At 41.6% G+C, this 14,595-nt stretch overlaps 1 protein-coding gene across 1 annotated transcript; it reads left to right on the top strand.

Annotated features, from left to right (window-relative positions):
• Positions 1 to 150: 150 nt before the first annotated feature.
• Positions 151 to 13,808, top strand: LOC138316032 (cytochrome b-c1 complex subunit Rieske, mitochondrial-like). The gene is made up of 4 exons (XM_069257503.1): positions 151 to 390; positions 10,038 to 10,181; positions 12,474 to 12,776; positions 13,477 to 13,808. Exons 1-4 carry the CDS (start codon positions 192 to 194, stop codon positions 13,641 to 13,643), a joined length of 813 nt encoding a protein of 270 aa, XP_069113604.1. The 5' UTR covers positions 151 to 191; the 3' UTR covers positions 13,644 to 13,808.
• The last annotated feature ends 787 nt before the right edge of the window (positions 13,809 to 14,595 follow it).

Genomic DNA, 14,595 nt, shown 5'->3' with positions numbered 1-14,595 from the left:
GTAATTTTTTTTTATTCAAACATTGATCAAGTGTTAACAGTAAAAAGTTATTTTCACGAAAGAACATATAAATATATTACATACGATCGATATCACAAATGTTGCACCGATACTTGTTATGAAATTATTAAATTAGTAAACGACACCCGCAAACCGTCTTTCACCTTCCGTCCCCGAGAAGGACATCAAAAATGTTGGCGATTCCGAAAAACCAGTTTGCATCAGCGGTAAAACAAATTTCGAGCTTATGTTTGAAACCAGCAGCTGTTACAGTTGTTGTTAATCATGAACCATCTCCAATTGTTAAGAAAACGGAATCCGTATCAAAGTCGATAGGCACATTGTCTATGGTGAACAACCTGCAATGGGCAACGAAAAGCATTACCGGTGGTAAGTGAATTGCACAAACTAAAAAGATGATTTTGTTTCAGAAAAAAAGTTTCATAGCAAGGCCATCTTACTTATCAAGTACAAAAGCAAAACTGTTCAGTACTTAGATAAAGAATAGATTGATTAGTTATCAGTAACTGATCCCTTTTTTAGACGGGTCTTCAGAGACGGGTTGTATAACACACAGCCGTGTGCCAAAAAGTCTTCGTAATTTTTATTTTTCCCTATATATTCTATGTATTTTTACATTTATTCATAGATTTTTCCTGATCTCATCTAGGCGCGCATTTTAATCAAATTTGGCATACTTGTAGAAAATTATCTACACTTTAAGCTCATAATATTTACATAATTTTCCTGTATGCACTTTTTGAGAAAACCGTATTTCATAACCACGCAAAACTTTATCGTTGCCATTTTGGTATGAATAAAGAAGAAAATGACGTCAAAAGTTTAAGTGTTGCACAAAAAAAATATGTATTTTGAAAACAAAATATCGGAAAATTATACAAATTACTACCGTATTTTTGCGCGTATAGTGCGCACCCGCGTATAGTGCGCAGGTACGTTTTTGAGTTTTATTTTTACAAAAAAAAAAAATACAAAAAAAAATATAATTTTTACATCTTCATTCAACACGTTTTGCATAGGCTCTAAACACTCATAAAGAACAAAATCAAACTCTTCCTATTGTTTATCTGTGCCTAAAACAACCTTCTGTTCATTAAAATTAACTGGCGAGAGGAGTTTGACACGATGATTGACACTTTGTTTACACAGCACTAGCGACAGGCCTAGTTAGCTTGTGAATTGCCGGTGACACTATAATGAGGTATCAACAACGATGTTTTTACAATCAAATAATTAATCATACCTTGTGTAATTCCAAGTGGTATCAATCAAGTCTATTGTGTATCTGATGGGCATTTAGATTTAATTATGTCCAAGATATTAGCTGGAAAGCCGACCGAGTAGGCTAATCAACCACAGGTGGCCGCCATATTTGAGTACTGACTGCACACTTCCGTATTCTCAATTATTTCAATTAGTATTGAAATCAAGATGAGATTTTACAGAATCATTTCAGAAGATGGTAATAAGAGTGTATTTGACAGCCATACTATCATTTATAGTGCCGATTGGTCAGTTTTAATGTAAGAAGGTTTTAGTTTCGTATTTAATTTGCTGACTCTGCATGTGGCCATCACACTCACTTCCGTAAACATTTGCAAGTTCAAAAGTTTTCATATGCTGGCGAAACATATTTATAAGGTAATCAGTTTAATGTGACGAATCAATTACACACTTATACATCGTTTCAAGCTCCAGACTGTATTCATTTAGCCATTTAGATTTGTAGATACCTTACTGAAGATTCACGATCGTAACATGTGTCCGGTCATGAACACATGTGCTCCCAAAACGGACTTTCAAGAAATTAAAGATTGCATTGAATATTGACTTAAAGTATCATGTATTTAATCATAACTTTCAACATGTACAAAATGTTAGGCTACTGCACATTTTAGCTTGGACCTGACGGTCGGTCATCATGACCCAATGCCTGTGCTTGCGTATAGTGCGCACCCCAACTTTTCACTTGATAATTTATGAAAAAAAGTGCGCACTATACGCGCAAAAATACGGTAAATGATAATTCAACACTTTCCTTCTTATAAAGTCTGTTCTTTACTCAAAGGATGAAATACTTTTCCATCATGACATATACAGTGAACATGCATGTATATTTTACAGGTATTCAGAAAATAACATATTAACTACAACATAAATCAACTTATGAAACAACATAATTATAAAACAATGATTTAAACAAGTTGCAGATTACAAAAAGTACATCCCTCCCCCCAGCTGAAAAATTCAATACATGGATGATACTGAAGGAATATGGAAAAGGATGACGGCTACCTGAAGCACACAAAGATAATGGTTAGTTATCTCCTCCCCCAAGGGCAAGTTTTTATGGGACATATAAAACTGAAATAATAGTCTTGTCCTGAAGTCCACATGCACATGTATGAGAGTTAATATCACGACGATGAATCATTTGGTACAACTCCTGCACTATGACGAGGTCCGTGTGGTTCCAGTTCCTTTATACCTGGCTTGTTGTGTGGCTGAAGTCGAGAGAGAGCTCGTGGTACTCGCGTTACAACTGGCTCAATTTGCTGAGGGATGTTGTCATGGTCACCTGTTGTATAAAAGTTTAACCGACGTGGTGTTGGTGGGGGAGTGGCCCCCTGTGACGGTGTTGTCATGCTACTCATAGGAGCCGGTGTCCCGCGCACATGTGGTGACAGTTGGGGGAGTGGGGCCGGTGGTGATACAGGAGCCGTGGCCTGTGTCGTCCGTGGAGGCGGCGATTGGTCACCTTGTCGTCGTAGGGCTGCAGCTGCAGACGGAATTTCATCGGAAGGCAACATCACCTTAGATGGCCGTACGTCTGATATGGGTGGCGAAACTGCGGCATAAGGCGAGGTGGTGTTGAAGGGAGTGAACTTGCGGAGATGCTGACGATTTCGTAATGTCACTCTACCGGTGCCATCCACTCGAACCACGTATTGGTGAAACTGACGTACTTCTACAACAACTCCTGTTCGCTCCCATCGGCGAGGGTGGTTCCCAACAAGATTTTGTAGGTACACGTTGTCTCCGACTTTGAGGGGTGGAAGCTGGTGAGTGTGCTCTTTCCACCGTTCGTGTTCTCTGGTGTGGCGGCGCGCGAGAGCCTTCTCCCGATGGGACATTAATTCCGTCCACGTCTCATGGGGAGAGTATCGACCCATCGGTATTGGGATGGCATCACGAATGGGTAGACCAAACAATATCAACGCTGGAGATGCCTTCGTTTCGGGTTCAATGGAGTTCCTGTAAATCAACAGAGCCCTCTGAAACTTGTCCACGTCAAGGGATCCGGATGCGTTGATATTGTCCATGAGCATCCGTTTGATCGTCTTAACAGCCAGTTCAGCCCTGCAATTGGCATGAGGATTCGCCACCGAAGAAATCCTGTGTCGGACACCCCAGTCTTTAAGAAACACCTGAGTTTTTCCTGCAGTGAACTGTGGACCACCATCAGACGTTAATTCCTCCGGGATGCCAAATGTTACAAATGTCTCACGCAGCCGCTTAACCAGACCATCTGCACCGGACTCCGATCTAAACACCATCGGCCAATTAGAGTATCTGTCAACAATCACTACAAAGTCCTTGCCATTGTATGTGAAGTAATCACTACAGATTTTCTGAAATGGGTAGTCCAGGGGCGTTATTTCAGCTGGCGGTTGCATTGGGTTGGACTTGGCCATCTGATGGCAGTGAGAACATTGATCCCTAACTTTGGCAATGTCGATCGTGATGTCTGGCCAATACACAGAGTCAACTGCACGCGCACGCATAGCACTAACACCCTGATGGGCTGCATGGAGAGCCTCGAGTATAGGTTTGTAGTACCGTCGGGATAAGCACGCGCTGGCCCATAAGAATAACACCATCTACAACACACAGACTAGATGAGAAACGATGGTATGGTCGTAGTGCCATCGGCATTTTTTCTGCATTCGTCGGGGAACCCAGTTTTTACGTAATGGATGAGGTCGGCGATTGTGGTGTCTGAGGCAGTTGCCTCCCGAACCATGTCCCACGTGACCACTGTACCGGGGGAGGACAAAGCAGTAGTGGCGGCAGCAACGGTGAGCGAGTCATCAGCCAGATCTACATCCTCACTTTGTTGACAAAGGCTATGGAGAGTGTCGTGTAGAGGAACAAATGGCTCGATCTCCAAATCCAGATCTTCCGGTTCACCAGGCAGGTGTAACTGATCCGCTTTGCAAACAGGGTGTCTAGAGGCGGCATCGGGACCTTGATTCTTCTTTCCAGAGACATGCACCACTGTGAACCTGTACCCGAGCGTTTTTTTCCTTGAGGTTGAGGAGGCGTCTGTTAGAGATGTCCGCGAGTGATCGATCATTCAGTATTTGGAGGAGCGGCTTGTGATCGGTTGCTACGAGGAGGTCTTTGCATCCCAGGACGTAGTACCGAGTCTGGTGTAGTGCGTAAACAAACAGCCAATGCTTCACCTTCAATTGGGGCGTAGCGGCTTTCTGCAGGGTGTGTGTGAATCTGCTGCCAACTAGACACAGTTTCCAACCGTCGGGACAGCAGGCGGGAGTCCTTTTCGTGCACGAGCAGTACTTCTGCATCAGGAGGAAGCCTATCCCGTCAACAGACCAGTCGGTGGCCAAGCAGGTAGGTCGGTTAGGGTCAAACAGACGCACACCTTCTTTCATTTCCTGAGTGATGACTTCTTTTGACCGACGGAACAGTTGATCCAGCTCATCTGTCCAGACAAACTTTGTGGACGGTTTCAATAAAGCTCGGAATGGTTTCATCTGTTTTGTCATAGCGAAGGCGTATGCACCCTGGTTTATAAGTCCGAACCAAGCTCTGGCACCTGTGATGTCTGTCGGTGTAGGGAAGTTCCTGATGGAGTCTAAGAACTTGGCACTTGGTCGAATGTTCGTTGGTGTGACCGTCAATCCCACGAAGTCAACGGTACGAAGTCAACGGTATCCTGGGCGAACTGGAATTTCTTGGGATTGAGTGTGATGCCGTTGCGAGCACATAAGTCAAGCCATTCGCACGCCTGAAAGAATGCTGCTTCAATGGAGTCTTCCCACATGCACGTGTCATCGACGCATTTGACCTTATTCGGGAAGTCTGAGATTATGGCATCGAAGCGTTGGTTGTACGCATCACCACTCGCGAGAAATCCTTGCGGAGCCACCTTGTATCTATAGCGTCCCCATGGTGTAATGAAGGTCGTGAAGTGTCTGTCTTCCTCTCGGATGGGCACCGAGTGGTACCCATTCCAGGCATCTGTAACCGTTTTCTTGGTACCTTGTGGAATGCGGTCTGCCAGGTGAAATGGGCTGGGTACATGATGGGTTTGGCGGACGGAGTGTCGATTCTGAGGCTGTAAGTCTACGGTACGTCGTGGGGTTCCGTCGGCCTTACCAGTGACGACCATCCTAGAACACCATGTTGTAGGTGTGTTGGCGCTGACACGTTCCAATACACCAATGCGGACGTCACGTTGTAGATCGGCATACACTTTATCCTGAAAGGGGATCGGAACGATGGCTGGTTTATGGGTCGCGACTGGCGTTGCATCAGGGTCGACATGGAGTTGTAATGGCTCACCCTTCATCAGAGGTAGTGGCTGGTGCTCGCATACGTTGAAGGTTGTAGACCCGTAGTAGTCAAGAAGCCATTCTTTAAGGCTCTCGACATTATCCTCTGTTGCCTGGATCCCTGGCGGTAGCGAAGTAGGAAGTGGAGGAGGTTCACTACGACGTCTGGGGCACGAACACATTTCTTCCGCTGTGTCAGCCGCTGAAGCAGTTGCATCTCGTGATTGTGCAGTCTTCGGGAACTCTTCAGGAATGGCCCCAAGGGAGACCAACGCCTCTCTGCACAGGAAAGCTTTTTCCATGGTGTCAGATACATAGCAGAAAAAACGGGTCGATTGTTCAGATCCGTCAGTGTCTCTTGTAGAAATGTCAACTGCGACTGCTCCTGTCACGCCAAGATCTTCTTTTATGGCTCCTAGCATGATTAACTTAACTGGAAGCAGGTCACGTTTCCGTACCCCCATTGTGTTGGCAGATTTGAGGGGTATTATAGAACTCTGACACCCTGTGTCAGCCACCATCGACATTGTCACTGTTTTAAGGTCAGATTTGTCTTTCATTGGATGTCCAAACGCCGCGTGATCGTCCGGTGAGGGTGTCATCTGAACCGATATCATTGGATGTGGTTTGGATGGACAGGAAATCCATTGTCCGTTGAACACATGATGGTCAAGCCTTGGGGCCTGACGTTGAGTCTCATGACCACGTTTAGGAGCGTCTTGCGAGCGAGTGTTTGTGTTTGATTCACTGTCCTCGGTAGTTCTACACAGTTGATCGTAGACATAAGTGGCTTTGTCCGTGTTGACATCCTGCGAAGATGTTCCTGATGCACGACTTTTTGAGTTCTTGCGAATTGGTTGTGATTGCGGACAAGCTCTCGACGACGCATCGCGATGACCCCAACTTCCACAAGTTGTACATTTACTGCACGATGATGTGAAGTGGCCTTTTCCTGAACACTTGCCACAAGTGAAAGTCCATGCTTCACAATGTTGAGAACGGGTCTTCCGGTCGTTCCTTGAACCGTGAGACGCTCCACCACATGCCCAACATTTTGATCCTGATGACGGCGATTGTTGTTTAGAGTCTCCGAGCTGTTTCCGAGTGGAACTCATGGCGCCTGCGGAATCTCCTACTGCACATTTTGTCGCTTTGCCCTGTTCCTTTTGGGCAATGAAGGACACCGTTTCGACCAGTGTTCGGTCCGTTTTCGAATCGCCGAGCAGATCTGACAAAATTTCCGGGTCAGAAATACCACGCACAAGATTTTCTTTGATGATTTCGTCACTGTAGTCGAACACGTGAGTACAATATGCTACCTTGCACGTAGACCTATACTGACACAGTGCGGCCTGACCACAGAGACTTGCGAGGAATGTTCTAATACCGGTGCCAGGGGACTGTGTCATCCTGCTGAGCTTGATCCGGTGAACGAGAACGCTTTCATCTTTAACGGCTAGTCTTTTTATAGCCGCCAGGAGGTCGACCTCTGCCATGTTAGCTACGTCACATTGAAGATCACGGAGAACGTCCATCCGAAGATCAGTATCGCAACAGTAGAAAAGAGCAGTTGGCAATACGGTGTCAGTTACTGCCATTCCGACTTTATACATGTCCCACTGTCTAATGAACGCCGACCATTGATCAGGATTTGAAACACGTGGTGGGTCCAGTTTTAGTTTCGGTGGAGTTGGATTGGCCGGAGTAGCATGGGCAGTTCTGTCGTGGATCTGAAGGGCCGTTGTGAGCGCCGCTGCGAATTCCTCTCCCAGATCTTGAGAAGACCATGCACAACCTTCGACGGGGCACTGAAGTCTCGGCATCGTGTAGCGTGGGAATGACGAGGTATAATCACAGACAGGAAACAAGTTCGTCTCCAGTAGCCGTCATAAATGATAATTCAACACTTTCCTTCTTATAAAGTCTGTTCTTTACTCAAAGGATGACGGCTACCTGAAGCACACAAAGATAATGGTTAGTTAAATATTATGAGCTGAAAGTGTAGATAATTTTCTACAACTACGTATACCAAAATTGGTTAAAATCTGCCAATAGATGAGATCAGGAAAAATCAAAGAAAAAATGTAAAATTACATAGAATATATAGGGGAAAATAAAAATTACGAAGACTTTTGGCACGTTACTGTATTAGATTTTGTTGGCAAGATTGAAAATTCCATTTGTCAGGCCATCCCATGATTTAGTATATCTAGTCATTAAATAGTTGGATTAGTAAAACTTTGGGGTTTACTATTCCAAATGACCAGCAGAAAAAAATTAACGTCACAGACTTAACCAACTGTTATGGAATTTATCACATAGGTTTTCCAATGTGAAACATGTGTAGTTATGGGATAAATCATCTGTATCTGTATGTGTTTCGTCGTAGATCCCGTGGACCGTTTTTTTCATGACGGTGAGAGAGTGTCTGGTTGTTATTGGCCTTGTTCTCTTAGTGGGTCTTAAAGGCACTAAGGGACTCTGCGCATGCCACTTTCTCTGGGAGGTGGTTCCACTGTATAATTGTCTTCACAAAGAAGGAGTGTCTATATTGATTTGTTGTACTGACTGGTATTTGGAGGCCTCTGCTGTTGTTACACACTTGGTTCTCTATGATGTTGCTTGTGACACAGTCGCTGAATGTCTTTGTTTTTATTAATATTTAAAAAGTCATCAATGTCAAATGCCTACTGATGTCAAATGCCTGATTTTGTCGAGGGTTTTTTAAGGATTTTGTCAAAACTAATGCACAGAAGGTGTTGAAAATTGACATGAATTATCTTTACTCCTACTCCAACAATGTCATTTTTAGCTCACCTGGCCCGAAGGGCCGGTGAGCTTATGTCATGGCGCGGCGTCCGTCCGTCCGTCCGTCCGTCAACATTTCCTTTAAATCGCTACTAGTCATAGAGTTCTGCATGGATTGTAACCAAATTTGGTCACAAACATCCTTGGGGGAAGGGGAACAGAACTTGTATAAATTTTGGCTCTGACCCCCCGGGGGCAGGAGGGGCGGGGCCCAATAGGGGAAATAGAGGTAAATCCTATAAATCGCTACTTGTCCTAGAGTTCTGCATGGATTGTAACCAAATTTGGCCACAAACATCCTTGGGGGAGGGGGGAACAGAACTTGTATAAATTTTGGCTCTGATCCCCCAGGGGCAGGAGGAGGGGCGGGGCCCAATAGGGGAAATAGAGGTAAATCCTATAAATCGCTACTTGTCCTAGAGTTCTGAATGGAATGTAACCAAATTTGGCCACAAACATCCTTGGGGGAAGGGGAACAGAACTTGTATAAATTTTGGCTCTGGTCCCCCGGGGGCAGGAGGGGCGGGGCCCAATAGGGGAAATAGAGGTAAATCCTTTAAATCGCTTCTAGTCATAGAGTTCTGAATGGAATGTAACCAAATTTGGCCACAAACATCCTTGGGGGAAGGGGAACAGAACTTGTATAAATTTTGGCTCTGATCCCCCAGGGGCAGGAGGGGCGGGGCCCAATGGGGGAAATAGAGGTAAATCCTTTAAATCGCTACTTGTCATAGAGTTCTGCATGGAATGTAACCAAATTTGGCCACAAACATCCTTGGGGGAAGGGGAACAGAACTTGTATAAATTTTGGCTCTGGCCCCCTGGGGGCAGGAGGGGTGGGGCCCAATAGGGGAAATAGAGGTAAATCCTTTAAATCGCTACTAGTCATAGAGTTCTGAATAGAATGTAACCAAATTTGGCCACAAACATCCTTGGGGGAAGGGGAACAGAACTTGTATAAATTTTGGCTCTGATCCCCCGGGGGCAGGAGGGGCGGGGCCCAATAGGGGAAATAGAGGTAAATCCTTTAAATCGCTGCTAGTCATAGAGTTCTGAATGGAATGTAACCAAATTTGGCCACAAACATCCTTGGGGGAAGGGGAACAGAACTTGTATAAATTTTGGCTCTGACTCCCTGGGGGCAGGAGGGGTGGGGCCCAATAGGGGATTTAGAGGTTAATATTAAAATTCCTTCAGAAAAGAAACAATGAACCTGTATTCAGAACATTACTTGGCATTACAAACCAGGTGAGCGATACAGGCCCTCTGGGCCTCTTGTTTTTTGATGTCCCACGTATTTATAAATATGTTATATGCAAAAAATGGAGAACAAAGAAAAATAATAAAAAATAAAGTACTGGTCATAACACTGTGAACATGATTTGGCAGTGTGTATCCACTTCACTAAATGTACAGTAAATATACGTGTAAATTATTACTAAATATCACAATTTTTGGCAATACTCCAAAATTCATTTTGTGTTCTTCTTTGTCTTTGTAAAATTATGTGAAGATAAAAATTCTGCTAGTTAACACATGATGAATCTTGAACAGAGCAAATACTACACTGTAGCAGTATTAAGAAGTATAATGTGAAGAAGTACATTGTTATTTAATTTTTGTTTACAGATAGAGTGCCAGTGAGATTTGCCCACTCTGACCTAGGTTCACCAAACTTTGACGCTTACAGACGGAACAGTACAACTAACACCATGGTTTCATCAAAGGAAACAAGTGAATCAAGGAAGATGTTCACTTACGTCACAACAGCAGGTATTTGTTATAAATAATTTGGATAATTCTCTTTTATAATGCAGTGTTCTCCCCAGGCCCTTTCCGCGTAACGGTCCCGTTACGTGGAAATTTTGAGCCGTTGCACGGAAATATCATCCGTAGCGCACTTTCAGCCTCCCGTTGCACATCAATAAATCAGACCCCCATTTTCTCTAAGTAGGTCTACTGAATATAAACCTCATAATAAATCCCTCCTGCTACCTGACATGTAGTACTCTCATAAATTTACGATGTCTGTCATGCCGCTATGCCATGTGGTTGGGTCCATTTTTACGACCGTGACAGTGTTGATTACTTGTGATCAACAGGGGTGCCCTGCCATATTGTACTGTTAAATTGCATTGATAAGTAAACACAAGAGGTGTGACTACTCCCTAACCAAGACCTCACTGGTTCTATTTAGCAGTCTGGGGATATAGGTCAGCTAGAGAGAGGAGAAATCATTGATCAAATCACTTTCAATCATGTGAGCTACGCAACGTAACAGAAGTAGGCAGCACATTGGCAGTTTAGGAAACAAACTGACACCTTTTCAACAGATGTTTTGATTATAGCTAGTGAGCATCATCCCAAAAACAAACACTGCTTGCAATTATAAATGATTTACTCACGTTTTTAATGTCAAAATAGGCATATATCGCTGAAAGATGCCACAAACTTTGCAACCGAAATGGCCGCCATTTTGGTGTTAGGTAATTGTAATAATGGAGCCAGATCGATGGGTATAAGAAATCCGGATTTGAAAAAAATTCCAAAATTTGTAATTTGTAAATTTTAAGCATAATTGGATGATAAGAAACATGTCATAAAATTGTACAGATATGTGTTAGAAAAGACTTAAATTTTTATGCAGTGTTTTATCAATATTTTTTTTTTAATCTAGATCTTAATGTTAAATTTACAGTACCATACAGTAACTACAGCCTGTTTTAAATATTTGAAATACACAAATAGTGATGGAATTGGGGGCATAATCCCATAATTATCTAGAACTGTGAAACACATTAAAATAATCTTAATTTAAAAATTTAAATAATTCTAATAATTTTTAAATGCAATAAATCTGAATTCAGTAAATGTGACAGTGAGATAAAATGTTAATATTTTTTGTTATTTTAATTTTTATTATTACACTAGGCCATTAAAATTAAATCGGGCACAAAAAAATTATTCGCGCTGCGCCGCGCAGTTTGCAACGGGGAAAAATTACCATTGCGCAGTGAAAAAATCCTGGGGAGAACACTGTAATGTTCTATATTAGTAGACTTTTGTAATTAATTATTACCAAACTTAAGTTCAATGGCATATGGATAATAGCAAACTCGCTTAAAGATGCTCCATCTCCGACAGACCATAAACAATATTCATCATTTGAACTATATTTGGTGTTTAATCGTGTATATGTATGTCTAATTAACACAAAAAATTATACGAAATTATTTATTTTAGTTTTGGTGCATGTGCAATCAGTACTTCATTCCATATATATGATAAAGTGACATGGATTTTTTTTGGGATGCAAAGAATTATTTTTTATATTTTTATCTTGAAGTGAACTAAGAAGCTCAAACTTTTCAATGGTGGTAATGGTGTAAAGTAAGAATTTTTTGTAACCGAAGAAAAATACTAAATCACCTGCTCGTGTATTTGATAGAGAAAAAATACTGTTTGTCAGCGATGCTTTAAGGTTTACATGTAAGACCCTGTTTAAACTAGTGATTTTTGTTTACCTATACATCACTTCTTAGGTGGACAACCGCTATTGTTCTGTCAAGGTAAAAAAGGACTCGATGTGTATGGCTATGTAATGTCAAATCCGGTCAAACCAGCGCTCATACTACATGCTATAAACACTAGTAAACATGGCATGGTTATTTGGTGACAGAAATATATACTGAACCCTGTGGACTTGCAACAAAAAAGTGTATAATTTTTTGCATATTTTGGCAAAATCTACAAATAACACAACAGTCAACAGTGATGTCTAAGGTTAAGATGGATGCATATATATATATAGACGCTTTATATCAACTAAGTTATGTTCATGTACACTTAAGAAGTGATATTCAGTATATATGTACAAAAATCACTTCTTAAAACAGGGTCTTAAACTTTAAAACAAGTATCATCACAACTATGAAATTCTGAAAACCTAGGCTAAGCTTTTTTGCATGTAAACCAGACCAGCTATGTTGTACAGGAAGGTTTGTTTATATATTTGTGATCACTTAATATCAACCTACATATTTAAGATTTGATCTTATTTAACAGTTGGCACGGTGGGGACTGTGTATGCAGCCAAGCATTTGGTTAGGTCTCTGGTACAATATGTTGCCCCAGCTAAAGACACAATTGCCTTGGCCACTGTAGAAGTTAACCTCCTGGAAATTCCCGAGGGCAAGAGCACAACAGTGAAGTGGAGATCCAAGCCAATCTTTGTCCGCCACCGAACACCAGCAGAAGCTGAGGCAGAAAGAAGTGTTAACTTGGCTGAGCTTCGTGATCCCCAACACGATGCCGACCGAACGCAGAAGGAGGATTGGCTTGTGGTCATCGGAATTTGTACACATTTAGGTAAATATGCTTAAACAGCCACTTGTCTGATAATGGTTAAAATAAAATGAAAAAGGAACATTGAAAGTGACACATTAGTTGTGATATTAGTCCATTTTTGAAATTTTGACATGATGTACTGGTATTATGATGATAATGAAAAGAGTTATTTCAGTTAGAGTCCTTTATAGCATGCCAGGATGTTTGAGAATACTTCCTTTTTTCTGTTTTGGTCTATATATTAATAATATTATGGTTATTACTGAAAATGTATCTGGTGTTCTGTTCATTACATAAAAGATTTTTTTGAAACTGATAATTTCTATTTCTCAACTTAAAAATATACCCAAAGATATACATGTAATAGGTTTATTACGCATTACCTGTAAAATGAAAAGCAGACATTTGGCTCCACTTCTTTATTTTCTGGCATCATCTTTTCTGTAATAAAACTTCAGTGTTCCCATTACAGTCTATTCACATCATTCTTAATTTTATGACAACCAGTCATTAGATAACAGAGGATCACAGGCTTAAATATTGATATTGTGGCTAGAATTCACCATTGACATTTCAGATTACACAAATGTGAGGAAACTAATGTGATGTATGTTTGATCTTTTGATTGCTTGTATCCCTTACATCATTATGGTTTAAAGCCATTATAATCGATTGATTATTGATGTACAATTTGACTGACTTGTAAATCTGTTATGTGTAGGATGTATTCCGGTAGCCAATTCCGGTAGTTTTGGTGGATACTACTGCCCATGCCATGGATCACATTATGACGTTTCTGGAAGAATCCGTAAAGGACCAGCTCCCCTCAATCTGGAAGTACCCCAACACAGCTTTGTGGAGGACAACATACTTCTCATTGGAAAATAACTAACTGTCTGATTGATTGTTTTGTGAATTTTGTGAACATTATTGTGTTTTATTTTATTGGTCTGAACATAAAGACTCTCGGGTAGTGTTCAACAGAACCAGAAGTACATACACCATCAAACATGTACTTGTAACAACTTGGTGAATTAAAGTTAATAATTTAAACCCATTCTTTTCTGTTCATTATTGAAAACAAAGTTGTGTTTTACCAAATGCAACGCAGGATAAAGAAATCAATATTTGCTTTTTAGCTCACCTGGTCCCAAGGACCATGGCATCTGTCGTCTGTTGTCCGTCCATCAACAATCAACTTCTTCTCCATAATCGCTGGTCGGAATTCAACAAAATTTGACTGGTAGCATCCTTATGGGTTTAATACTGACAATTGTACAAATGATGGGGCCGACTCCCCGTGGGCCTGAGTGGTACAGGTCAAAAGGGGTCAATTCGGCTATTTCCATACAAACAACTTCTTCTCTGCAACTAAGCATGGGAGAGACCTCATTATACAATGGTAGCATGCTTATAGGCTGGGTATTCAAAATTGTACAAATGATGTGGCTGACACCCCGGGGCCTTAGGTGCGGGGCTAAAAGGGTCAATTAGGCTACTTTTCATATAAATTACATCCTCTCTGTAACTATGTATTGGATATCACATTTTCGTATGGTATCTGTAGCATCATTATATGGTTGGGATTCAAAATTAAACAAATCGTGGGGTCAATTTTTCTAATTGTAAGAGTCTTTGTGATGATTACAAAAAAAAACAAGAGGCCCAGAGGGCCTGTATAGCTCACCTGGTTTGTAATGCCAAGTAATGTTCTGAATACAGGTTCATTGTTTCTTTTCTGAAGGAATTTTAATATTAACCTCTAAATCCCCTATTCGGTCCCGCCCCAAGGGGGTCAGAGCCAAAATTTATACAAGTTCTGTTCCCCTTCCCCCAAGGA

Source organism: Argopecten irradians, chromosome 2, assembly GCF_041381155.1.
Source record: "Argopecten irradians isolate NY chromosome 2, Ai_NY, whole genome shotgun sequence".
In the NCBI taxonomy this organism is placed as follows: Eukaryota; Metazoa; Mollusca; class Bivalvia; order Pectinida; family Pectinidae; genus Argopecten; species Argopecten irradians.
Note: the sequence above shows the minus strand (reverse complement) of the source record. Positions and strands in the feature narration are given on the sequence as shown.